Source organism: Oncorhynchus kisutch, linkage group LG11, assembly GCF_002021735.2.
Source record: "Oncorhynchus kisutch isolate 150728-3 linkage group LG11, Okis_V2, whole genome shotgun sequence".
Taxonomy (NCBI): domain Eukaryota; kingdom Metazoa; phylum Chordata; class Actinopteri; order Salmoniformes; family Salmonidae; genus Oncorhynchus; species Oncorhynchus kisutch.
The window spans coordinates 12684852-12711443 of NC_034184.2; the positions used below are offsets into that span (position 1 = coordinate 12684852).

General features: G+C 42.9%; 1 protein-coding gene across 1 annotated transcript in view; it reads left to right on the plus strand.

Annotated features, from left to right (window-relative positions):
- Positions 1 to 3559: 3559 nt before the first annotated feature.
- The window catches only part of LOC109898933 (protein shisa-9B-like), a 79916-nt gene continuing 56883 nt past the window's right edge, over positions 3560 to 26592 (plus strand). The window contains exons 1-2 of the mRNA XM_020493986.2: positions 3560 to 4418; positions 5250 to 5356. Coding sequence (XP_020349575.2) covers positions 3901 to 4418; positions 5250 to 5356 — 625 coding nt within the window. The 5' untranslated portion in view covers positions 3560 to 3900. The remainder of the gene's footprint in view (positions 4419 to 5249; positions 5357 to 26592) is intronic.

The following is a 26592-nucleotide window of genomic DNA, read 5'->3' on the forward strand; positions in this document are numbered from 1 at the left end:
CTCATCTTAAATCGACTACATCAGCTATCTATTATCTGTGCCTGGCTGCATATAACTTTTGGATCGGTGCTATCCGGAATCCTTGGGACGTTCCTACCCCTTGAAGTTGAACGTGGTTAGGTAAGCGTAATGGTTAGGTAAGCTCTACGACCCCTACAAGAGTATTGGGACTCGTCTGAAGTCGGTACAGCCGATCTGCCGATTTCTGTCTGTAGCGTCCAAACAGTTTGGGCTTAACACTAATATGACCCCTCTGTGTAAAGGTGAGACTCGTGTACGAACACGTACATGTTTCTTTGCTCTAGGATACACACAGGCCTCACAAGACTCGTCTGAAGGTCCCCCGGTACCAATCGAACAAATTAATGGAAGTATAAAAAAAAAGAATGGTTTCTTTAAAAAACGTAAAAATAAAAACAGAACAAATATTTCCTGATGTTTCTTTTGATTTTTTTTTGGGGGGGGGGGTTGTTATCTGTTGTCCCATGTAGGTAATTTGTTATTCAATTCTTTTGTATGGGCTCATAGCAGTAAGGCCAAACAAAATGTTGAATCAAATCCTTTTTTTATATATATTTGTTGATACTTCAAGGGGTCTTAAAATTCTAAATCAAATAGCAAATTGATCCTTTGTATGACATTCTTAAAACAATTCCATATAGCTTTGTAGAACCCCTCCCCTGGTTTAGACATGAAATACATGTAAAAAATGTTTCCTGATCTTTCTTATATCTTTCAGACAGTGGCGACCCGTCATTCAGGGCACGTGGGGCAGAGCTCCACCTGTTTGAGCCCCACATTTTTAGCAAAAATTTAAATAATTATATATTTTTTGGAGCTTGTCTGTTTTGCATGTTATTTTGACATTAATACAGTGGGGCAAAACATTATTTAGTCAGCCACCAATTGTGCAAGTTCTCCCACTTAAAAAGATGAGAGGCCTGTAATTTTCATCATAGGTACACTTCAACTATGACAGACAAAATTAATTATTATTAGCCCCACTGTATGTGTCACATATCAGTTTTCAAAAACGATGTAATATATATATATATATAATTGATTTAATAAAGCCGCATACAAACATGGTCTCTTTTTTGTTTTCTTGAGTAAGGCAGCTCCAAAAGGCAGGTGTTTCAGTCTAGCTCAGTACTTTCTGTGGTGCTGTGGAAAGCCAGCAGAAAATACGGAGCGTTGTGCCGTGATTGCCTCAGTGTTCTGTCACTCATGGGGACACTACGTCACTGCCTAGTCTAAGTGTAGAGCTCAAAAATTCAAGCCCCTTGGGTGCTGTCATAGAGTTACATTAGAAGTGCCCATTCAAGAAGTTTCAAGGTCATTGGACAAAGATAAAATGACATCAAATACATTATATATACAGTAGCTTTGATTGGACTGATCATGTCAACATCATACTTTCAAAATCATATCTAGCAGTCATCATTAATCAAGTCGACAGTCTAGTGGCAAATCCTATATAATCCTTGTCATATGAAGAGAAATAATTAAGAGAAATTATAAATAAAATGTATCGGTGCTCATTGACCATTGGACATAAACATTACACAACAAGTTGGAAATCGCAAATTCAACATTGAGTGGTTTGGAATGAATCAGTGGCTAACTGCAAGCATTGCAAAACAATCATTAGCCTGCTATTCAGTGGAATGGCTGTGTGATCCCAAGTCTAAGATTAAGGGTCTATATTCCTAGCTTAAAATTATAAACATTTAACATTGACCATGCTGTCAATGAAGCATGATTTGTGCCGCGCCCAAAACAACTGTTAAGTCAGAACTGCAAAATCTGACTTGAGTTCAAGACAACTGGGATCTCGGGAAAAAACGAGCTACGACTGGGAAAATATGTTTTGAACTTTCATCCAACTCTGAATTGTAAATTGGGAACTCTGGCCTCTTTCTAGAGTTATGACCTGAAGATCACTGATGTCATCATGATTCAACTTTTTTTTCCTCCAGGTTCCCAGTTGTCTTGAAATCACTATAAATCCAGAGAATCTCACTTTGACGAAGTTTGAAGACAGCTATGTTTTTCAAAAGGCAGTAAATGAGGCTGAATGAATTGTTTCGGTGCCAGACAAGGCTCCGCTGTTAGCCAGGTGTAGCAGTAGTAAGGTGTTGGGACTGCTGTTGGGACAGCTTTATGTAGGCCCTAACAGTTTGTGGACACCGTTTGTCACCGTTATAGTGCGATTAATGTATTGTTTAGTGTTGTGTTGTGTAGTGGCTTTGCTGGCATACATCCCAAACATTTATTTTTTCCCCCACCAAGATTTACATGCTAAAATCGCCACTGCTCTCAGATGTAGGACAGACACTTCAGAACTAACTTCATTTAGATGTTTGTAGTTGTTCCATGTCATTCACGTGTTATTCAATGCGTTTGTGTGAGCTAATAGCGGTAAAGCCCTAAATATTTTTTCTGAAAAAATATATTTGTAATACTTTAAGGAGTTAAAACGTTAAATAAAATAGCAAAATTATCCTTGGTATGACCTTCTATGGGTTAAGGCTAAGGTTAGGGTAGGGATGTCCCACGACCCCAGATAGGACTAACCATCATTTTTGTTTAGCAGCAGTAGTTACATCTGCGGATGTATCTTGACTTTCTCCGCATGTATCCCAATGGCAATCACCACGAGAGCATGTATGAACTTCTTCATTATAATTCTAAACTAGCTCTTGCACACGCTTTTCTGTCTCCCCCAGCTCTGTCGGTTTCTCCCATCGACTTATTTAGCCTGGTTTAGTGTTCCGGAGTTGGCAATCAGGTCCACGGACAGCGCGACTTGTTGAGCAAAATAATTTCAGCACCATGGACAGCTCGACCAGAAAGACGCTAATTTGCCCTAATATAGACCTATCCATGGTTCTGCACAGTATTTTTTTTAAAGATGAGGTGAGCTTTAATCAGGTTTAAGACATTGCGTGGAATGTGATAGCATATGGTAAATATGCATTACATATAAGGGAATGAATTCCTAAAGGAAAAATACTACATCGGCAGAACTTTTTTCAGGCATAGAAAATAGCATTTAGTGATGAATATAAAAACGTCTCTGGGTATGATGACACTGTGCTTGGAACGACACCATTGTATGTGTGGACCATTATTCAGAAGTAGAAGTATATACCCAACTTAATTTAATTAGCCTACCCATTTTTTTTCATGTGTAGCCTATGCTACTCATGCTGGCAAAACAACCACCCTATAACGCTCTCTCTAATCTCATTTGGAAGTTACCATAACCGGAATGTCTGCATCCGTGACCATATTTTGTCCGTGCACAAATTATGAGAAAAAAATGAATTGCTCGGCAGCACAACTCGACCCATATTTCCTCATGTGCGTTTTGGGCTGTCACAGATTCACCGTCATTGTTTAACAATACATGAATCTCTCTCTCTTCGTCGGAATGCCTCCTCCCCTACTCGCTTTGCGCACCATGCTCTCTCCCATCTCAGGTCTGATTTGCTCACCCGCGCTCAAATAGCTTGTGCAGTTCTATCTCCACCGACTCCCATGCCTGCAACCGCGCTGATGGGTTTGAAAATTGAAGTAGCCTAGTTTTGATAACGTCATGGAGATACTTTTCTAAGAACACCTGTAGAGAGATTGTGCTCTGAGGAACAATTCTGAGGAGGACAATATCTATATACATTCAACGTTTTATTTTGAAAAAATAACCGAATGATTTTCTATACCTTCATGGATGACGAGAACATTCGTGAAAACTCTCACCAACACGGATGGTAGTGTTCTCTAAATTGGATATATGTTTCTGGACTTTTATAATACCAAGACTGTGCGCTCTTCTTCTTCGAGTCTCTTCTTCCATGCGCTAGAGAAGCTGAAAGGAAGTGGTGGAAGGACAGCACAATGAGGGGCAAATACTTTATACTGGGTTACTTGTTGGTCAAAGTTATGGCGCTGGTCTGCAAGGCGGACGGAGAACCAGGACAACTGGAGGGCTTTGTCATGATGACGACGTGCAACGGATCCAGGGAGGACGAGGGTGCAAGCTTCTCGGAGCCCCCGCACACGGAGGACAGGTGCCGGGGGTATTACGATGTGATGGGCCAGTGGGACCCGCCGTTCGTTTGTAAAACGGGCGATTATCTGTACTGCTGCGGCACCTGTGGCTTTCGGTTCTGCTGCTCCTACAAGACCTCGCGGTTGGATCAGAGCACCTGTAAAAACTACGACACTCCGGTGTGGATGATGACAGGTCAAACCCCGTTTAAGAAAAACGACCTTCGGCACGACCCCACCAAAGATAAAACTAATTTAATCGTGTATATCATCTGTGGAGTAGTGGCTATCATGGCACTTGTTGGGATATTCACCAAACTCGGCCTGGAAAAGGCGCACCGACCCCAGAGAGAGAATATGACTAGGTGGGTTTCTGGGGTCCTGCTACCGTTGAGCGTGCCGCGATCTTCTTTGTTGTGCATGTTTTCAAGGAGCTTGCTTGGTGCTCACATGTAGGCTAGAGCGCGCGCCACAATAATATTTCACTCTTGGGTTCTAGCCTCAAGCTTGCCAGGTTTATATTGGCAAACTACGATAGGCTAACTCATTCTAATAGCGTTGTCGCTGAAATAAGAAAGCTAGGATATCATCTAGACTTGTTTTTTGTTAACATTATAATACATATAAACCAATCAATGACTTTTACGCGCACAATACAAGCTTCTTCAATGGGTAGAAAGTAGCTGTCATCGACAGTTTATTAATTGGTCTAGATTGCATAATGTCATCACCTATGTGGGCTGCTTGCCTGATTCATTCGCAGAGAGCGCGGGGGCGTGTGTCTCTTGCAGTGGATAGCCACATGCTCTCCGCTCCGCAACATGCGCAGGCTATTCCTTTATTTGGAGACCTTTCTCTAACAATGAATCAATAGCTCCTATTCGTCTTCTTTATGAAAATGTCTTACTTATTCACTGAGTTTTATATTTTTCTAATTAATGTGGAACCCGCTCACTCAATCAAACAGTTAAATAAAAAAAAATCAAATGAAAATGTTGCTTTATATGGAAGCAGAGATGCAATATTTTATATTATGTGATCATCTTGAACTAGGTGCCCTGTGCACACAACTGTGCAGCGTTGAAATCAAGCGTTATGCACAGTTCTTCATAGGACATATTTTTCATTGTCTGTCTGGCTATTTCTTACATCTGGATAAATGGCAATCTCTCTCTTTTTCTATCTTTCTCACACAGGGCTGTCCAGAGTGTGTTACAGGTCGGTTGTCCAGGTGAACAGTTCCAGGGGGAGGACACCCTCGCCATGCAAGCACAGAACTATGACACAAGGGCCAACAACCTCCGTAAGTTTCACACTTTCGGCCCCGATAGGCAGAGGTTTTTGGTGGTATGGTTGTGGATTGAAGGGTTGGTCATGGAGGCCCCAAACAGACAATAGCAAACATAATGTGGGCAGGTTGCATATTGTACACAGACTCTCAATTAAGCATTTGGTCTCTGTAACGGTATAGGTTGTAGCCCTTGTATCAAAGCCAGGTTTATTTGTTTCAAATGTGGCATTCATTTTATAATCTTAGATGTATTCATGTGGAGGGAAACAAACTGCTTTCTGCTTTGTAAATCCAGTGATAATTCACTTTTATTTTTGTCCCATGCCTACATGATTCAAGATGTGTAAAAAGGAGGGGAGAGAGAGAAATACAAAAAGAGAGAGAAGAGGAGAGAGAACAACACAGCAGTGTGAATGGCATCTATTTCTGTTGCGTCCCGTGGGCTGCAACCACAGTTATGGGCTTTGTATTTTAACACAGATCAACCTACTCAGAAACACAGAAGAGTCTTAATCTGGAGTATTTAATACACATCTCATGCTGTTGTACTACTGATTCTGATTCCAGTATGATTATATCACCCCAGTTTGTGACTGGATGTGTTTCGACCTAAAAATTTAAAAATGATCCCAACACAAAGCAAGTGGCACATCTAAGCCCCCTCCTACTTGAAAGGATGTATTTTAAGACATACTGACTGAGACCATGAGTGTAGCTGACAGTGCTGTTGTTAGTGGAATTTGTCCTATTTTCTTGATTCTATCAAACACAATCAGACTGACACACCTTATCATCCGGTGTGACGGTACTGGGCTCCTAACAGCTCTCCTTCTAATCACTTTAAAGTAGGGCCCTTTGTCTCCAATGTTTTCTGGGATGCTAGTTTCTGCTGTCATCGATTTATATCTATAAATAACTGCCACTGATGCTTCGAAGAGGCAGATGTACCAGGTCTACCTGGCAATGAAAGTTTCAGCCTCAAGGGATCTTTCCTGGTAAAAAAATGGCTGTACACTGAGTGTATAAAACATTAGGAACTCCTACTCTTTCCATGACATAGACTGACCAGGTGAATCAATGTGAAAGTTATAATCCGTTATTGATGTAAGTTGTTAAATCCACTTCAATCAGTGTAGATGAAGGGGAGGAGACAGGTTAAAGTAGGATTTTTAAGCCTTGAGACAATTGAGACATGGATTGTGTGTGTGTGTGTGCCATTTTAGAGGGTGAACGGGCAAGACAAAAGATTGAAGTGCCTTTGAATAGGGTATGGTAGTAAGTTTGTGTTAAGAACTGCAATGCTGCTGGGATTTTCACTCTGAACAGTTTCCCGGATATATCAAGAATGGTCCACCACCCAAAGGACATCCAGCCAACTTGACTCAACTGTGGGAAGTATTGGAGTCAACATGGGCCAGCATCCCTGTGGAACGCATTCGACACCCTGTAGAGTCCATGACCCAACCAATTGGGGCTATTCTGAGGGCAAAAGAGAGGAGGGTGGAGGTGTGCTCAACTCAATACCTGGGAGTCCTGGCTGGGGAAATAGTGATTATTAGCAATGTGGAACCCTGCTCCCTGAACCATTTAGTCTTAGGGCTTGTGGGTAACCATGTGGAATGTTATTAACCCCTGTGATCTTATTAGATCCCCAGAGAGGCCCCATATTGGTTTAGAGGTCTCTATCAGCCATGAGACGGATTTATCATAGAAAGAGGTATGGATGGAGGGATGATGGGGTGGGGCGTAAAAGTGGTGCGGTTCATGTGGAGTGTGGATGTATTACAGTATTTGTCTTGAAGATAAATTAAAGGGAGAAGCTAAATCTTGTGAGATGCCGATTGAGGTGAAACATACTACTGTTCAAAGTTCGACTGTGTACGTCTCTTGTTGATCGCATTCTATTTTTAGAGCAGACCATCTATTGATTATAGCTTATGGCCAGATTGCCCTGTTACTGGCAACATCAATAGATCCCATCTTAGGTGTCCTCGCCCAGCTTTGGAGAAAAATGCCCAGGGCAGTTTGTATGGCTGATACTCATAACAATCCCTGTTTCTACAGGGCAATGGCGGATAACAGCTTGGGATTAACTACTTTCTCCCCCAATAATTTTCTCCAAGCACCTCTTAGTATAAGTTTAAGACAAGACTAGAACAAGAGTTTTGTTCCTAACATCGTTTTGTTTTGACAGCATGTGGGATGTTTTAATGTGTAAAAAACATTTACCATGTATCGCACATGTGAGATGTCTCACAGAACACATCAACAAGTAGCTAATACGTCAGAGCTCAGATCTCATTATGTTAGACCCCATGAAGACTGGCGCCTCTGCTACAGTTTAGTCCTGAACCAAGCAGCCCTCCAATCCCCTGAACAAAGCAGCCCTCCAATCCCCTGAACAAAGCCGCCCTCCTATCCCCTGAACCAAGCATCCCTCCTATCCCCTGAACCAAGCAGCCCTCCTATCCCCTGAACCAAGCAGCCCTCCTACCCCCTGAACCAAGCAGCCCTCCTACCCCCTGAACCAAGCAGCCCTCCTACCCCCTGAACCAAGCAGCCCTCCTATCCCCTGAACCAAGCAGCCCTCCTATCCCCTGAACCAAGCAGCCCTCATATCCCCTGAACCAAGCAGCCCTCCTATCCCCTGCTGGGCTGATGATCACAATTGAATGTAATCTCAAAACTGAATACTTTTTTAGAATTCTTAAAGAACTCAAAATCCTGTGTCTCTGAGCCTTCAGCATCAAAGACGGAGTGAGAGATGGAAATAAAGTGGGAGAGAGACACAGAGAAGGGGAGAGGGAGAGAGGATGACATGTCAAGACTGCACTGATCCTCTTTGACAATGTCAACAGTTAAATATCTTTTGAGTGACAAAAGTTGACATACTGCAGGCAGAATTTAACCTCGTTTACATCTGTGAAGGGTAAAGTGTCATACAAACTATATGAAACCACTGCTGCTTCTGGTAGAAAAAGGTTTTTGTTTTGTCATGTTGTCAATCAACCTGAACTCTTGAGGTGGGACATTGAGAGAAACAGAGGATAGAAATGTATTATTGAGAGCCCCAGAAAGAGGGGAGGGTAGGCTTTCCATCCATTGGCTGACTGAGACAGTGATCTGTATTCACAACTCATGTTCACAAAGATAATTACCTGCCTAGCAGTTATAATCTTCCGCTATACATCTCCAGATATGCATTAAGCACTTATTATATTTAATAGGTAATTGCTTGGAGACCACACAGCATGAAGAAAGACTCTGTCTGCAAAACAATCTCCACTCTAGAATTACTCTAACCTCATCTACTGTTTATTAATTATGCCAAAATGGATCACCTGCAGTGGTGTGTGTGTGTGTGTGTGTTGCGTGTTTGCGTACGTGTGTGGTGTATGTGTGCAAGTGGGGGTGCGAGTGTGTCTAAAATGTAATGCTACTGCTGGGTTTATCAGATCAGAGTTTTGCTGAGAGGTACAACTTCACCCTGACCTCTAAGTCGCCCGTCACTGAAGACACTTGTCAGTTCTTATCTGCAACTCTTCCATCCTGACCCCTTCAGAGACAGGCATCCAGGAAGCGGCCACAGACAGGCATCCAGGAAGCGGCCACAGACAGGCATCCAGGAAGCGGCCACAGACAGGCATCCAGGAAGCGGCCACAGACAGGCATCCAGGAAGCGGCCACAGATAGGCATTCAGGAAGCAGCAACAAACAGGCATCCAGGAAGCGGCCACAGATAGGCATTCAGGAAGCAGCAACAAACAGGCATCCAGGAACCAGCCACAGAGAGGCACAAAGCAAATGAAAAGAAAGAACATTGTCATTTTCCAATCAAGGTGCAGGAACAGAAGCAAGCTAAGGATAAAACAAATATTCAGCGACTCTAGGGAGGACAATAAGAGTTCACATCAAAATAATTATTTATAATAGGCAAAAAACATAATCAATAAAAAATATAATTATAACATGAAATTCCATTGGCCTCCTAAGAGTTTCAAAATGTTTTTTTAATCCATTGGCCTCCTAAGAGTTTCATAATGTTTTTGAATCTACAGACCGACCCAGGCCCAGACGCGCTCCTCCCGGGCCTCATTCCTGTGCCCTTGCTTAGGCTAATTACCCTAATGTGGATCCTCTCAGCAGCACCGGAGATCGATTAGGCCTTGTTCATTAGGGCTGTGGGCCTCCCAGCCTCGTCAGATGGATCTGATTGACTAGACACAGTAATCAGCTCATTCAGACACACGGGGAGGTTGGGACTCACTGCTCCTTGGAAGAAATAGAAGTCAAGTAGAAAACCGAGAAAACAGAAGTGACAAAGTTGAGTAAGGGAAGTAGAATAGCCAAACTGTTGAAATACTTTCAGAGAGCTATCTAAGGATATTTATCATGAAGGTCCCATGTATGTCCTGATTGTCTTCCATCTGACTGATTACTGGACTTGGCCTTAATGTATGACTAGGTTCATATGTATAATTGTCCATCTTGTTGTCATGGTGTAATACTAAAATAAGCTGTAAGGAGTCTATATCTTAGTAGGGTATAATCAGCAGACTTCCCTCTCTCCTTGCACCACCCTGGGGAATACTAATCGGTTCATTTACAGCCAGAGACTCAAATCAAATGTTTGACAGGTAATTACTTGTGTGTGTGTGGAGTGGGTCGAACTGAGTGCAAGTGAATAGCCTATCATGTCTTCAAGGTAGCGAGTCATCAGACATTTATACACTATATATATTGATCACACGCACTGGAATGTGTTCCGGTCAGCCTCAGAGAACAACATCAACCTATACGCTGACTCAGTGAGTGCATTTGATAAAGAAGTGCATTGAAGATGTTGTACCCACTGTGACTATTAAAACCTATCCTAACCAGAAACCGTGGATGGATGGCGGCATTCGTGCAAAACTGAGAGCACGATCCACCGCATTTAACCATGGAAAGAAGTCTGAGAATATGACTGAATATAAACAGTGTAGTTATTCCCTCCGCAAGGCAATCAAACAAGCGAAATGCCAGTACAGGGACAAGGTGGAGTCGCAATTCAATGGCTCAGACACGATGTATGTACAGACAGTATGTGGCAGAGTCTACAGGAATTCACAGACTATAAAAAGAAAACCAGCCATGTCACGGACACCGACATCAAGCTTCCAGACAAACTAAACACCTTCTTTGCCCGCTTTGAGGATAATATAGTGCCACCTCCCCTCTCTCTGTGGCTGACATGAGTAAAACATTTGAAGCGTTTTAACCTTCAAAAGGCTGCTGGCCCAGACGGCATCACCAGCCATGTCATCAGAGCATGTGCAGACCAGCTGGCTGATGTGTTTATGGACATATTTATTCGCTCCCTTTCCCAGTCTGCTGTCGCCACATGCTTCAAGATTGCTACCATTGTTCCTGTACCCAAGAAGGAAAAGATAACTGAACTAAATGACTATCGCCCCGTAGCACTCACTTCTGTCATCATGAAGTGCTTTGAGAGACTAGTCAAGGATCATATCACCTCCACCTTACCGGCCACCCGAGACCCACTTTAGTTTGCATACCGCCCCAACAGGTCCACAGACAACACAATCACCATCACACTGCACACTGCCCTATTCCATCTGGACAAAAGGAATACCTATGTAAGAATGCTGTTCATTGACTACAGATCAATATTCAACACCATAGTACCCTCCAAGCTCATCATTAAGCTGAACCTCAACACTGGGGCCTCACAAAGGTGCGTGCTCAGCCCCCTCCTGTACTCCCTGTTCACCCATGACTGCGTGGCCATGCATGCCTCCAACTCAATCATCAAGTTTGCAGACGACACAACAGTAGTGGGCTTGATTTCCAACGACAACGACGCAGCCTACAGAGAGGAGGTGAGGACACTCGGAGTGTGGTGTCAGGAAATCAACATCAACAAAACAAAGGAGAGAACCATGAACTTTAGGAAACAGCAGAGGAAGAACCCGCCTATGGTCCACCCACACAAATGGTCCACCCGCACAGATAGTGTGGTGAAGAAGGCGCAACAGCGCCTCTTCAACCTCAGGAGGCTGAAGAAATTTGGTTTGTCATCCAACATCCTGACAAACCTTTACAGATGCACAATCCAGAGCATCCTGTTGGGCTGTATCACCACCATAATTTGCAAATAAATTCATTAAAAATCCTACAATGTGATTTTCTAGATTTCTTTTCTCATTTTGTCTGTCATAGTTGAAGTGTACCTATGATGAAAATTACAGGCCTCATCTTTTTAAGTGGGAGAACTTGCACAATTTGTGGCTGACTAAATACTTTTTTGCCCCACTGTATATACTGTATTTTATGTTTACATATCATACATTACTCATAACACATGCATATACTGTATGTATACCATCTATTTCACCTTGCCTATGCCGCTCAGCCATCGCTCATCCATATACTTACATGTACATTTTTTATTACCCCTTTTTTCTCCCCAATTGGTAGTAGTTACAGTCTTGTCTCATCACTGCAACTCCCGTACGGACTCGGGAGAGGCGAAAGTTAAGAGCCATGCATCCTCCGAAACACAACCCAACCTGTGTCTTGACACAATGCACATTCAACCCGGAAGCCAGCCGCAACAATGTGTCGGAGGAAACACCGGGCGACCTGGTCAGCATGCACTGCGCCCGGCCCACCACAGGAGTCTCTAGTGCGCGACGAGACAAGGATATCCCTGCCGGCCAAACACTCCCTAACGACGCTGGGCCAATTGTGTGCTACCCCATGGGCCTCCCGGTTGCGGCCGTCTGCGACAGAGCCTGGGCTCGAACCCTGAATCTCTGCCTTAGACCACTGAGCCACCCGGGAGGCTACATGTACATATTCTCATTCACCCCTTTTAGATTTGTGTGTAATAGGTAGTTGTTGGGGATTGTTGGATTACTTGTTAGATAATACTGCATGGTCGGAACTAGAAGCACATACATTTCGCTACACTCGCATTAACATCTGCTAACCGTGTGTATGTGACCAATAAAATGTTATTTGAAGTATGTGGACACCCCTTCAAATGAGTGGATTAGACTATTTCCGCCACACCGTTTGCTGACAGGTGTGTTAAATCGAGCACACAGCCATGTGATCTCCATAGACAAACATTGGCAGTAGAATGGACTTACTGAAGAGCTCAGTGACTTTCAATGTGGCATCATCATAGGATGCCACCTTTCCAACAAATCAGTTCTTCAAATGTATGCCTGCTAGAGCTGCCCCGGTCAACTGTAAGTGCTGTTATTGTAAAAAAAAATATGTAAACGTCTAGGAGCAACAACGGCTCAGCCACAAACACACAGCAGAGTGCTGAAGAGCGTAGCACATAAAAAATGGTCTGTTTTCGTTTGCAACACTCCCTACCGAGCTCCAACCTGCTTCTGGCAGCAACGTCAGCACAATAACTGTTTATCAGGAGCTTCATGAAATGGGTTTCCATGGTCGAACAACCGCACACAAGCCTAAGATCACCATGTGCAATACCAAGCATCAGCTGGAGTGGTGTAAAGCTCGCCATCATTGGACTCTGGAGCAGTGGAAACGCGTTCTTTGTTGTGATGAATCACGCTTCACCATCTGGCAGTCCGATGGACGAAGCTGGGTTTGGTGGATGCCAGGAGAACGCTACCTTCCCGAATGCATAGTGCCATCTGTAAAGTTTGGTGGAGGAGGAAAAATGGTCTGGGGCTGTTTTTTTTATGGTTCCATTGAAGGGAAATCTTAACGCTACAGCATACAATGACATTCTAGTCGATTCTGTGCTTCCAACTTTGTGGCAAAAGTTTGGGGATGACCCTTTCCTGTTTCAGCATGACAATGCATCCGTGCACAAAGTGAGGTCCATACAGAAATGGTTCTTTGAGATCGGCGTGGAAGAACTTGACTGGCCTGCACAGAGCCCTGACCTCAACCCCATCGAACACCTTTGGGATGAATTGGAACACAGACTGCGAACCAGGCCTAATCGCCCAACATCAGTGCTCAACCTCACTAATGCCCTTGTGGCTGAATGGAATCCTGTCCCAACAGCAATGCTCCAACATCTAGTGGAAAGCATTCCCAAAAGAGTGGAGCTGTTATAGCAGCAAAGGGGGGACCAACTTCATATTAATGCCCATGATTTTGGAATGAGATGTTCGACGAGCAGGTGTCCACATACTTTTGGTCATGTACTGTATTACTACGCCCATCTACTCTACATCTATGTCATTATGATACGTAGGGATAAAAATATGAGCATTCCTCCTTTTGTGTCTTTTGAGTAGGTGGGAATCCATAGAACTTTAATTAAATGTTACAGTGAGTATCATATTGTACAGTTTAATTCATTTGATTTCATTAAGATGTTCACAAACATTAGGATTATGTGTTTAATCTGCTAAAGGGAATTATTTTTTCCAGATGTCCTCTGATTTGAAATGTCTTAAGTTGTAATGTTGACAGCTACGTCACCTGATACAAATACTTAAGGAGGGAAATTGTTATTGATTGAGACTCGGTGTTATGATGCATATGGAATACATCGATATAGCTCATACTGAAAAATACACTTGTCTTGATGACAAAATACATATTTTTCTCCTCTGTCAAAAAATATATTGTAATGAAGGGAGGAAAATTTGAGAGTCATTCTAACACTATTTAGCATCTGTATGTGGCTACGCAGTAGTATTTAGCTTCCCAAACATGTGCCAGAGTTAGTATTTAGTTGCCCTAACATGTGGCTGTGCTACACAGTAGGAAATCCCCTGTAATCTCTTGTATTGTTAGAGGTTTCATCATATTTTCACTGAGAAAATTCAATTTGAATATTCTTTCTTTAAAATGACATCACGTTGATAAACGCCTCTGTATGTAGGTTGGCATTGTAAAATTGTATTGTGAAGAAAGGCTATACAGAGTTTTCATGTTGGTTCAAATCTCTGACCCAACAGAACCTCCTGCGAATTATGGTACAATTTCTCTGTACACGGACAGAGATGTTAGGCTGAGAGAGCGAACAGGCTGTTTTGGGTGGGGTGCCCACAGCAACAGATCAGTCATGTCCCAAGGCAATAACCTTACACACACACACTCCCTCAGGACATGCCCTTGGGGTAGGCAGCAGATTCGCTTGGCTAACTGACTAGCGCCACCAGCAATGTCATATTACTGGCACGGAGACCGCCAACTGAGAGCACATTTTGTGATGTACCACCACCTTCCCTTTCTCTTAATGCACCTCTCTATGGAGTGTTGGCCCCTTGCTGCCAGCAAGTCTCTAGGCGGGGGACATCTCCCTGTCTGCCTCCTGGGCTCTGGCCCTGCCCAGGGAACTGGGACATGTGGTGGCTGTGAGAAGTGCATCACGGAGCTGGACACATTCACAGGTCTACTGCTGAACTGGTCTGATCTGGTCTATCTATTTAGGATTGCTGTTTACACATACTGAATCCTACTGCTTTCTGTGTTTTGGTTTTGTCTGACTTTTATAATTAGCTTGCGATGGATTTGAGAAGCATTGATTGTAGGGATTATTTGTAAGTTATGCTTTACTTTGTTTTGAAGTGTGACCTTTTTGATTGATGTTTTTAATGAACAAGTTGTTTCTTTCATCAGTCGTGTATGATGATAATACCTGCCAGGAAACATGTTTTATAATTAACCCTCTAGAGTCTGATATGCTGACCAGACCACTCGCGCGCCATCGCGCACGTCTTGATTTTGTCCACCCACACCAGGCGTGATCAAGGCTGAAATATCAAAACAAACTCTCAACCAACTATATTAATTTGGGGACATGTCGAAAAGCATCACACATTTATGGCAATTTAGTTGGCTAGCTTGCTAACCAATTTTGTTCTGGGATATAAACATTGGGTTGTTATTTTACCTGAAATGCACAAGGTCCTCTATTCAGACAATTAATATACAGATAAAAGGGTAAACCTAGTTAGTTTCTAGTAATCTCTCCTCCTTCAGGCTTCTTCTTCTTTGTACTTTATATGGCGGTTGGCAACCAACTTTAAGGTGCATTACCACCACCAACTGGACTGGAGTGTGGACCCCAGTTCATCTTTCAATCACCCACGTGGCTATATGCTCCAAAAACCAATGAAGAGATGGGAGAAACAGGACTTTCAGCGCATCAAGCGTCACAAATAGAACCAAGTTCTATTTCAGTGCCTGGCTACGTAGATGCTTGTTGACACTTGCGAGCAGTGTGGGTGCAATGATTGAATAACATTTTGCAATGCGAGTGGTGTGGTCAGCATGTAAGCCTGGTGTGGGTTCTGCTAAGCTAACGTATTGAATTGTTTTAAGATGTTCATACCAAGGATCATATATACAGGAAAAGGAGGACCGAGCATGCCCCCATTCTCATTGACAAGGCTGTAGTGGAGCAGGTTGAGAGCTTCAACTTCCTTGGCGTCCACATCACCAACAAACTAACATGGTCCAAGCATACCAAGACAGTCGTGAAGAGGGCACGACAAAACCTATTCCCCCTCAGGAGACTGAAAAGATTTGGCATGGGTCCTCAGATCCTCAAAAGGTTTTACATCTGCACCATCGAGAGCATCCTGGCGGGTTGCATCACTGCCTGGTATGGTGACTGCTCGGCCTCCGACCGCAAGGCACTACAGAGGGTAGTGCGTATGGCTCAGTACATTACCAGGGCCAAGCTTCCTGCCATCCAGGACCTCTATACCAGGTGGTGTCAGAGGAAGGCCAAAAAAATGGTCAAAGACTCCAGCCACCCTAGTCGTAGACTGTTCTCTCTGCTACCGCATGGCAAGCGGTACCAGAGCGCCAAGACTAGGTCCAAGAGGCTTCTAAACAGCTTCTACCCCCAAACCATAAGACTTCTGAACAGCTAATCAAATGGCTACCCAGACTATTTGCACCCCCCTACGCTGCTGCTACTCTCTGTTATCATCTATGCATAGCCACTTTTAATCACCCTACCTGCATGTACATAATTACCTCAACTACCTCGACACCAGTGCCCCCGCACATTGACACATTGACTCTGTACCGGTACCCCCTGTATATAGCCGCGCTACTGTTATTTACTGCTGCTCTTTAATGATTTGTATTTCTTAATTTATTGTTTTATTTTTTAGGTATTTTCTTAACTGCATTGTTGGTTAAGGGCTTGTAAGTAAGCATTTCACTGTTGTATTCGGCGCATGTGACAAATACAATTTGATTTGATATTTGACTTGTAATTTTAGGACCCCTTTATTTATCCCCAATGAAACACTGAATCTGGCCTTACTGCTAATAGACCATAGAAACATGAAATAACGTACATGGAAAAACAGTCAAACAAAACAGACCCAAAGGACGTTTGTTTTGAAGTGTCTGTCCTCTATCTGACAGATCAGGATTTTTTCTGTACACATATTTAACCCCTTTTTGGTCACTAAACTACTTCCAAATAGACTGAGTATACCGAACAGTAGGAACACCTTCCTAATATTGAGTCGCCCCCCCACAAATTACATCAATAAGGGGTCATAGCTTTCATAACATCATAGAATGCATAATATCAAAGACTTCCAAATGACCTTAGCCTTCAAAAGAAAGACAGGGATCAAATCTGGTTGAATAGATGAGATCATAGGATAGAAATGTAACTAGATTGGTAAAAAATGGACTCCACCCATCATCATCTCTCTACCTAGCTTGATCTGTTATAATATATAGATAATATGATTATGATCTGTTATCATGTTTATCATTCCCTTCACCCATACATTCTTAGCATTTTCCTTTGGTTCCAGATATAACCCTTTTGGGTTCCATGTAGATCCCTTTCCACAAAGGGTTCTACCTAAAACCAAGCAGGGTTCTCCTATGGGGACAGCTGCAGAACCCTTTTGGAACCCTTTTTTTAAAGAATGTAGATGTGTTTGTGAACCTGGTGATTCTCATGGAAATGCTGCTAGTTTCTCTGCCCTTTTGTCACCCACTGTATTTTGTCTAATTCATATATGCAAATGCACCAGTTCAGGATCTCCACAGATGACACAGATCATGTGCACTCCGTCTGGGATCATGCAGAAAACCAAACAGTTATGAGTTTCTGTTTATTGGATCAGCCATCAAGTCAAGATTCAGTGTGATATGATTACAGGTGATTGATAACTTTATCTAACACTGTCGCATCGTACTGTATCTAGCACTGTGACATATTGGCACTTTTTGACTCAGCCATTGTTTCTGTCTTGCCAGTATGTTAGTCTTTGCGACGTGACAGCAAGTTTCCCCTTGGGGATCAATCAAGTCTGAATCTGTCTGCCAGTATGGCACACTGCAGAATACTCCCTTCAAACCCTACTTTTAAAGGTTTGCAATATTTGTTCATAATCTCCTTTTCTTCAAAGTGAAACATGCATAATTCAACATTTCCATTGTCTGAACATGCACAGACTAAACTCATGCAGGCAATAAGTACCACTGACTGAAACGGAGAGGACAGACTGGACAGAGAGTGACTGAACCAGGGAGGACAGACTGGACAGAGAGTGATTGAACCAGGGAGGACAGACTGGACAGAGAGTGACTGAAACAGGGAGGACAGACTGGACAGAGAGTGACTGAACCGGGGAGGACAGACTGGACAGAGAGTGACTGAACCAGGGAGGACAGACTGGACAGAGAGCGACTGAACCAGGGAGGACAGACTGGACAGAGAGCGACTGAACCAGGGAGGACAGACTGGACAGAGAGTGACTGAAACAGGGAGGACAGACTTGACAGAGAGTGACTGAACCAGGGAGGACAGACTGGACAGAGAGTAAACTGAACCAGGGAGGACAGACTGGACAGAGAGTGACTGAACCAGGGAGGACAGACTGGACAGAGAGTGACTGAACCAGGGAGGACAGACTGGACAGAGAGTGACTGAACCAGAGGACAGGTTGGACAGAGAGTGACTGAACCAGAGGACAGACTGGACAGAGAGTGACTGAACCAGGGAGGACAGACTGGACAGAGAGTGACTGAACCAGGGAGGACAGACTGGACAGAGAGTGACGGAAACAGAAGACAGACTGGACAGAGAGTGACTGAACCAGGGAGGACAGACTGGACAGAGAGTGACTGAAACAGAGGACAGACTGGACAGAGAGTGACTGAACCAAGAAGGTGCCCTTCTTTGGAAAGCATTGTAAAACCTCCCTGGTCTTTGTGGTTGAATCTCATGCAACTTATTATGTGACTTGTTAAGCAAGTTTTTACTCCTGAATGTATTTAGGCTTACCATAACAAAATGGTTGAATACTTATTGACATTTCAGCTTTAAATTTTTTATATACATTTGTAAAAGTTTTGTAAAACAGAATTCCACTTTGACATTATGGGGTATTGTGTGTGTGTGTAGGCTAGTGACAAAAAAATATTTAATACATTTTAAATTCAGGCAGTAACACAACAAAATGTGGAAAGATTCTAGGGGTGTGAATACTTTCTGAAGGCACTGTATCCTCCTGATGAAAAACAAGCACGCTAGTGTCTGTCTCTGCTCTCTTCTCCCAGACCTCTGCAGACAGCTCCCCCTGGGCACAGATGTCAATTCAACATCTATTCCACGTTGGTTCAGCGTAATTTCATTGAAATGACGTGGAAACAATGTTGATTCAACCAGTAGGCTGTGTTTGTTTATTTGTGTTCTAAAATTATTTGCTAGCAGAATGAGAAGGCCACAGGTTGTGGATGGTAATGAGTTGAGAGAGAGTCTTGCTGGTAAAACGGTGGCGGCGGATCATTTTCTCCCGAGGCAGTGATTGGCATTAATTACCTAACAGGTGTTAACTGGAATCTCATAATTAACTATTTTAAAATTGTCATTTAACTCTGTGCGTGTGTGCGTACACGCATGCTTGTGTGTGTAAGCATGCATGAAAACACGCATACAGTACATACAGTTCTCTTTGCTGAAGGCGCTGAGTTAGTTCTGCAGCCTTCAAGGCATTGTGGCCGAACCGAGCGGCCGGGGTTCCATATGGGGTTTCCTAGCGACCCACTTCTCCATCCATAACAAAGTAGTTCCTCCCTTGCGCTGCTTCATATTAGGCAGGAGATCCTTTGTCTTGGACCGACACATTTTTCTCCCTGTTGCCAAGATGCTGCAAGGCGAAGCACACCCAAACCTACCACTCATTCTGCTTGTGTCCTCATGAACAGTACCAGATAACTAGGTTACTAAACACAGCCTTTCTCTCTACGGTATGTGTTAGCTTGCATTTTTCTCCAAGGGAGTATAGATGTCTTCTTTGAACAGATCTACATCTCTCAGATCATCAATAAGTTCCATGTTTAGTTTTATAATAGAAATCATGAGCATCCATCTAGAATGTAGATGGATAGGCTGGTCTGATGCAGGGCAGAAATCACTGGTGAGCTAATGTGCCCTTCTCATTGCTCATTCATTTGGGATGCTCCTGCTCCTCCTGAAATATATGCCTCTGCATCTTTTATGAGCTGTAGGAGAGGAAAGGTATCTGATGCTGGGGTGTTGACCTAGTCTCTCTGTGTCAACAGACTTTGCAGCAACCCGTCAAACACAGAGAAATTAGAGCAAAGCAAACTGACAGACACTTTCCAAACACAGAGAGAAATTAGAGCAAAACCTAGACAGACAGAGACCCATCAAGCTCCCCAGCCCCATAAATAGTATGAGGTATATTGTCTTTTATTATGTCATTTTTCAGTAAGTACATTTTCTCTCAATAATGGAAAATGAACCTGTAAATAGAGCAGCTTAATCATGTTCTATTTCAGGTAATTATAGTTTCACTGCTGCCTTTCACTGACACTAAGCTCCATGCTGGGAAGACCTCTCCGGAAGACTCTGGCTACCCTGCTCCATGCTGGGAAGACCTCTCCAGAAGACTCTGGCTACCCTGCTCCATGCTGGGAAGACCTCTCCGGAAGACTCCGGCTACCCTGCTCCATGCTGGGAAGACCTCTCCGGAAGACTCTGGCTACCCTGCTCCATGCTGGGAAGACCTCTCCGGAAGACTCTGGCTACCCTGCTCCATGCTGGGAAGACCTCTCCGGAAGACTCTGGCTACCCTGCCTGGGCTGATTTACAAAAACACCAGCGTAACATTTCATGTGAAAACGTAACCAGGCGAAAATCATGTGGTTTTCTGAAAGGGTGAGGACCATGTTAGGATGTATGTAAGATGTTCTCAAGACATTTGTTTTACCAGGAAGTCACAGGATGGTCTCAGATAGTCCCAACCCATTATAATGAAAGTAATGAAATGGTATGGTGGTTTAAAAGTTTGTGGTATGCTGTTCAGCCAAAATATGACCCCACAAAGAGATTTGAACTCACAACTTCTGAATTTGGGGTATGCTTATCTTTCTGCTGCACCACAAAGTCTGTAGCATTCTCAGAAGTCCCCTACACATTCATGACCTATAGTACATCTCTACACTGAGCAACAGAGTGCCATCTGACTACTATTTTAGTTATCAGTTTTTCTTACTTAATTGATATACTTTACTTATCTCGTCAATTTGAGGGTTTTCTGTATAGTTGTCCAATGTTAGTGGGGCATATTATCCTGGTTTAATGAGTTTTATTTGAAAAAATATTGACAAATTTGAGATTCACTTTGAAGTCTAAAGTGTAGGAATACAGGTGAAATCAGATATTAACACAGACATGGTGGCATAGCAGAAGTATTGGAATGCCATGACCCAAGAGCTTGTGAGTTCAAATCCCAGGTGAAGACGTGTTGAATAATAATGACTATATAAATAAACATACAGTGCCTTCAGAAAGTATTCAGACCTCTTGACTTTTTCTACATTTTGTTACGTTACAGCCTTATTCTAAAATGGATTTAATAAATAGAAATCCTCAGCAATCTAGACACACTACTCAATAACAACAATGCGAAAACAGGTTTTTAGAAATGTTTGTAAATGTATTAAAAAAACATACCTTATTTACATAAGTATTCAGACCCTTTGCTATAAGACACTAAATTGAGTTCAGGTGCATCCTGTTTCTATTGATCATCCTTGCTGTTTCTACAACTTGGAGTCCACCCGTGGTAAATTAAATAGATTGAACATTATTTGGAAAGGTACACACCTGATATAAGATCCCACAGTTGACAGAGCTAGAGCAAAAACCAAGCCATGAGGTCAAAGGAATTGTCCATAGAGTTCCCAGACAGGATTGTGTCGAGGCACAGATCTGTGGTAGGGTACCAAAAAATATCTCCAGCATTGAAGGTCCCCAAGAACACAGTGGTTTCCATCATTCTTAAATGGAAGAAGTTTGGAACCACAAAGACTCTTCCTAGAGCTGGCTGCCCGCCCAAACTGAGCAATTGGGGGAAAAGGGCCTTGGTTAGGGAGGTGACCAAGAACCCGATGGTCACTCTGACAGAGCTCTATAGTTCCTCTGTGGAGATGGGAGAACTTTCCAGAAGGCCAACCATCTCTGCAGCCCTCCACCAATCAGGCTTTTATGGTAGAGTGGCCAGACAGCTGCCACTACTCAGTAAAAGGCACATAACAGCCCTCTTGGAGTTTGCCAAAAGCACCTAAAGATTCTCTGGTCTGAAGAAACCAAGATTGAACTCTTTGACCTGAATGCCAAGCGTCACGTCATCCCTACGGTGAAGAATGGTGGTGGCAGCATCATGCTGTGGGAATGTTTGTCAGCGGCAAAGACTTCGAGACTAGTCAGGATTGAGGCAAAGATGAATGGAGCAAAGTACTGAGAAATCCTTGATGAAAACCTGCTCCAGAGTGCTCAGGACCTCAGACTGAGGTGAACGTTCACCTTTCGACAGGACAATGACCCTAAACACACAGCCAAGACAACTCATGAGTGGCTTCGGAAACAAGTGTCTGAATGTCCTTGATTGACCCAGCCAGAGCCCGGACTTGAACCTGCTCGAACATCTCTGGAGAGACCTGAAAGTGGCTGTGCAGCAACGCTCCCCAACCAACCTGACAGAGCTTGAGAGGATCTGCAGAGAAGAATGGGAGAAACTCCTCAAATACAGGTGTGCCAAGCTTGTAGTATCATACCCAAGAAGACTCGAGGCTGTAATCGCTGCCAAAGGTGCTCCAACAAAGTACTGCATAAAGGTTCTGAATACTAATGGAAATGCGGTAGTTATTTAAATTTTTTGTATAAATTAGACCGAACAAAGTTGAATTACTGTTTAACAGATGCCCTGCCTTACTTTTCTCCAGACCTCGCAAAAAAGTTAAATAAAATCAGATGTGCTATATTTTGGGCAATATATGCAGAGCTTTGTTTATATTGCCCTGTCCACTCTCCCTTGAGGCTTTCCCAAGTTGATGCTGTCATGGAAGATTACTTAACTAGTCATGCAATCCCATGTTTTACTGTTTAAAGAATTGTCTCTTGTTCTATGCTAGTGTTTTTCTAACCTGATACAAACTTGTCTTTGTAGGACTTATTCATAAGACTGGGCGTATAGTTACGGTCCGCTTGGGTGCGACCGCAGCATGTGACATCCCATGGCTTTACTATGTACAGGAAGTCACATGTATGGAAACTTGCAGAAAGGAGCACGTTATAGTGTTTGCTGTTGTGAATGCAGGGTATCAACCTCATGCTATCTTAAAACTGCACAGACAACTAATTGCCTTTTGCAAAAATGGAGAATCAACCATCCACTCAACAGTGCATAGTTGAAAGCTCAACGAACAGTGTCGGTTCTCAGCTTTTACAGAGAAGCACAGGCAGTCAGCAGATAGTGTGTAAATCTTATAATGAAGTGTTGTTTAAAAGAATCTGTAGTTTCTCTCTTCCTATAGAATTGCTACCACAATGCGCAAGAGACCAAATAGCCTGAGATCACGCTCTCAGATCATGTTTGAGCCTCGGATTGGACAGTGAAATACACGCTCTGTCACGATCACGATCGTTTGAAGCATACTCGGACCAAAGTGCAGCGTGATTTGGGTTCCACATCTTTATTTATTTAAAGTCACACCCTGACCTACTCTACCATAGGAAATAAGGGCTCTCTGTGGTCAGGACGTGTCACGCTCGCACCTGCAGGCGACATGCTGATGTTTAATTTCTCTCTTCTTCCGTCATGGCTGAAGCCAGCGCAAACTCCTACTATTTATGTGTCCAGGTTAAACTTGGGACGTCCCTCATTATAAACAAACAGTCAGTTAAATTTATGGTTAATGCATCATTTTCAGATCTATTATAATCGATTAATAGATGAAACAACGTCATTGAACCAATTGACTGGCCAGAGATCAGGGCATTCATCAGCAAAGACGCAGTGCAAGCAAGTATTTTGGACAACCAAATTCAAAATGATTGATGAAATCGAAGTGTGTTAACGCCTATAGGCTATAGAGATGCATGCAGGTAATGAACTCATTGTTGTACATCAACATTTTGAAGTTGATTACAATTATTTATTGGCAATCATTCTTGAATAAGATTTTTTTGTCTACTCTATTACCCTATACATCACATTAAATTACGAGATTGGATTGCACTTTTTCCAGTGTTCCATTAATTTGACCTAATTCGAATGACTGCCCTTTTTTAACAATGGCATATTTTTCCTAGAAAGGGTGGTCTATGATAGGCCTTTTATTTTTATTGTCTTCATATGTTAAAGCCTTGTTAGGCTATACAATTAAGTAGATTAATGAACTGATAATAAATTCATACATAAAACATTTTCTCCAATAATTGTTTAATATGATAGGATGTATAATAGATTGCAATATTCTACGTGAATAATGTTCATGTTGATTTGTGTATTAATAATAGTAATCTGATAATCAGGCTGAAATGTAATTTTTCTCCTATTTTTCATGTCCATATAGCCTGTACATTCATTACCCAATTATCAAAAGCACTCTGGTATATGGACCCCCATCTAGAGAAGTTCAAAGAGAGAAGCTTAGCCTTACCAGACAGATTCCTGCAATTACCACAAGGCCTTGGATCGTACAACAGATACCAGGAAACACGACGCAAGGCACCAAAACTAAGTCAAGATCAGCTTCGGGATCATTGCAGTCAGCTTTCTATTGCAATATCCCAGCCCTGGGCACACCGGAATCACTTCGCCGGTATTTTAATTATTGTATTGTCATTTTTCTATATCAATTAAGTTTGTGGCACACCGTTTATTCAGGAAATTGTAAACGTTTATTTTCAAAAGTAAGTGTATGCTTTATGTTTAAAACCTCTCAACTAAAACTGCCTGTATTCCTTGTTCACATTAGCTCTCAGAGAAGATCTTTTGAGTCTAAAGAGTCCATAGCAGCTGATGCATCCCACTTGAAGAAGGTGAATCAAGCAATTACCAGACGTCATCAACAGTCCACTCCCCTACGTACACCAGAGTCTGATGTTTTATGCTACACTGTGAGAGCATCATGCGGACCGGTCAGCCCCCAGTACAGCACTCTGTTACAAGCTTTGGAGAAAGTGCCCCAATACCACCCCCTCTTTCTACTGGACTTTCTCCTGAAGATTGATTCCAGAGAAGGAAATGGATTGACAGCTTGAAACTTTCATTGACTTTCACTTTGTACAAGTATTCCTGTGGTAACTACCTAGGGACTCTGATATTCACATGCAAGGTGTCCTCAACCTAGCAATGGTGTTCATGATACCAGGCTTCTGTCATCTCCACACTGAGAAAAAATACCAAAATACCAACATACCACACGAGAGCAATGCAAAAAGCATTCCTGAACAAATACGCACATGCTGCCAATGTGAACAGCTACTTCCTGAGAGAAATGTATTGGTTTGTGACAGATGACAAGATTTCAGCAAACGATGATGAACAGGGCCTATTTGATGAGAGAGTGTCCTTGTTCCTCCTTGATGGTGATGACCCAGACCTGATCCTGGATTTAAGGAAGCTGAATGGCAAACCACAATCCTCATTCCAGCCCTTTTGGGATGAAGTACAGAAGTATTTTAACGAATACACAGCTCAGGTCAACGATCACAGACATGGGGAGTACTTGTATTTACCTTTTGCTATTTCAGTTGAGTACTTGCGTGACATGGTGGAAAAGTGGCTTCCACCAGAATCTAAAATCCCATCAATACAGTATCTAAGACTGCAGTTTACACCCAAGAAGCCATGGTCCATGTCTGCTCTCCAGTACACAGGAAGGTTTGACCTCAAGTTCATGGTCCAGTCTCGGGTGATAAGAAAGGGACATCAAGATTCAAAGTTTGTTGCAGTACAGTGGAACTACATTCAAAAGTTTGCTTGCATGTGAAATGTTATGTGTGGATGATAAGGCAATCATCCCTGTCGGAGAACCTGGCCAGCCTATAGGGACCTGTAACAGAGGCAGACATCCAAGCATTGCTCCTGTAAGTGGGCCAGTTCTAGCAGCTGCCGACCATGATTACCACATCAGTACCATCTGTCTTGTTGATCCCAGATATCCCAGCATCTCCATCTAGTTCATTCTATGATGGGAAGGTTCATATCACTGTCAAGGACAAGATTGTCCAGCCATCCATGCCCCTTTGACACACAGTTGAACATCTCAGCATTCTCAGAGGAGAGAACTACAGTGAAGATGTCTTTCTCAACAAGTAAATCTTGATCATTCATGGTGGTGGGCCAGACCACAGAACCACATATGCCTCTGTTCAAGCATGCCACACACTCCTGTTTGTTCAACTGGATCTTGACATGCTTATCGCCTCTAGAACAGCACCAGGTGACAGCTGGGCCAACCCTGCCGAGAGAATTAATTCCCTTCTAAACTTGGGCCTTCAGGGAACAGCCCTGGCTAGGAAGAAGATAAAAGAATCAAACGAGAAGTGTGTGAAGAAGTGAGGCACAATGACAAGCCTACCTGAAACAGCCACCAAACAACCAGATATGAAAGAGGCTTTTGAAAAGAGTATGCATCCCGTTGCAGCTCTTGTGATTGGTCGGTTTGAGCGCCTGAAGTGGAAAGGAACACACGTAGAAGTACATCAGCTCGCAACACATTAAGAAATTGCCAATATTGCACAACAATTAAACATCATTGATACAGTTGATGTTGACATGATGCATGACCTTAGCAGAAAAGGCCTTGACAAGGAACAGTACAAGCAATTCCAGGACAGACATTTCAAGATGTCAAAATACACAGATCAAGAATTGCGAGGGAGAAGATCCATGCTGGTACTGCTTAATGAATCCTCCACGCTTGCCAGAAGAACA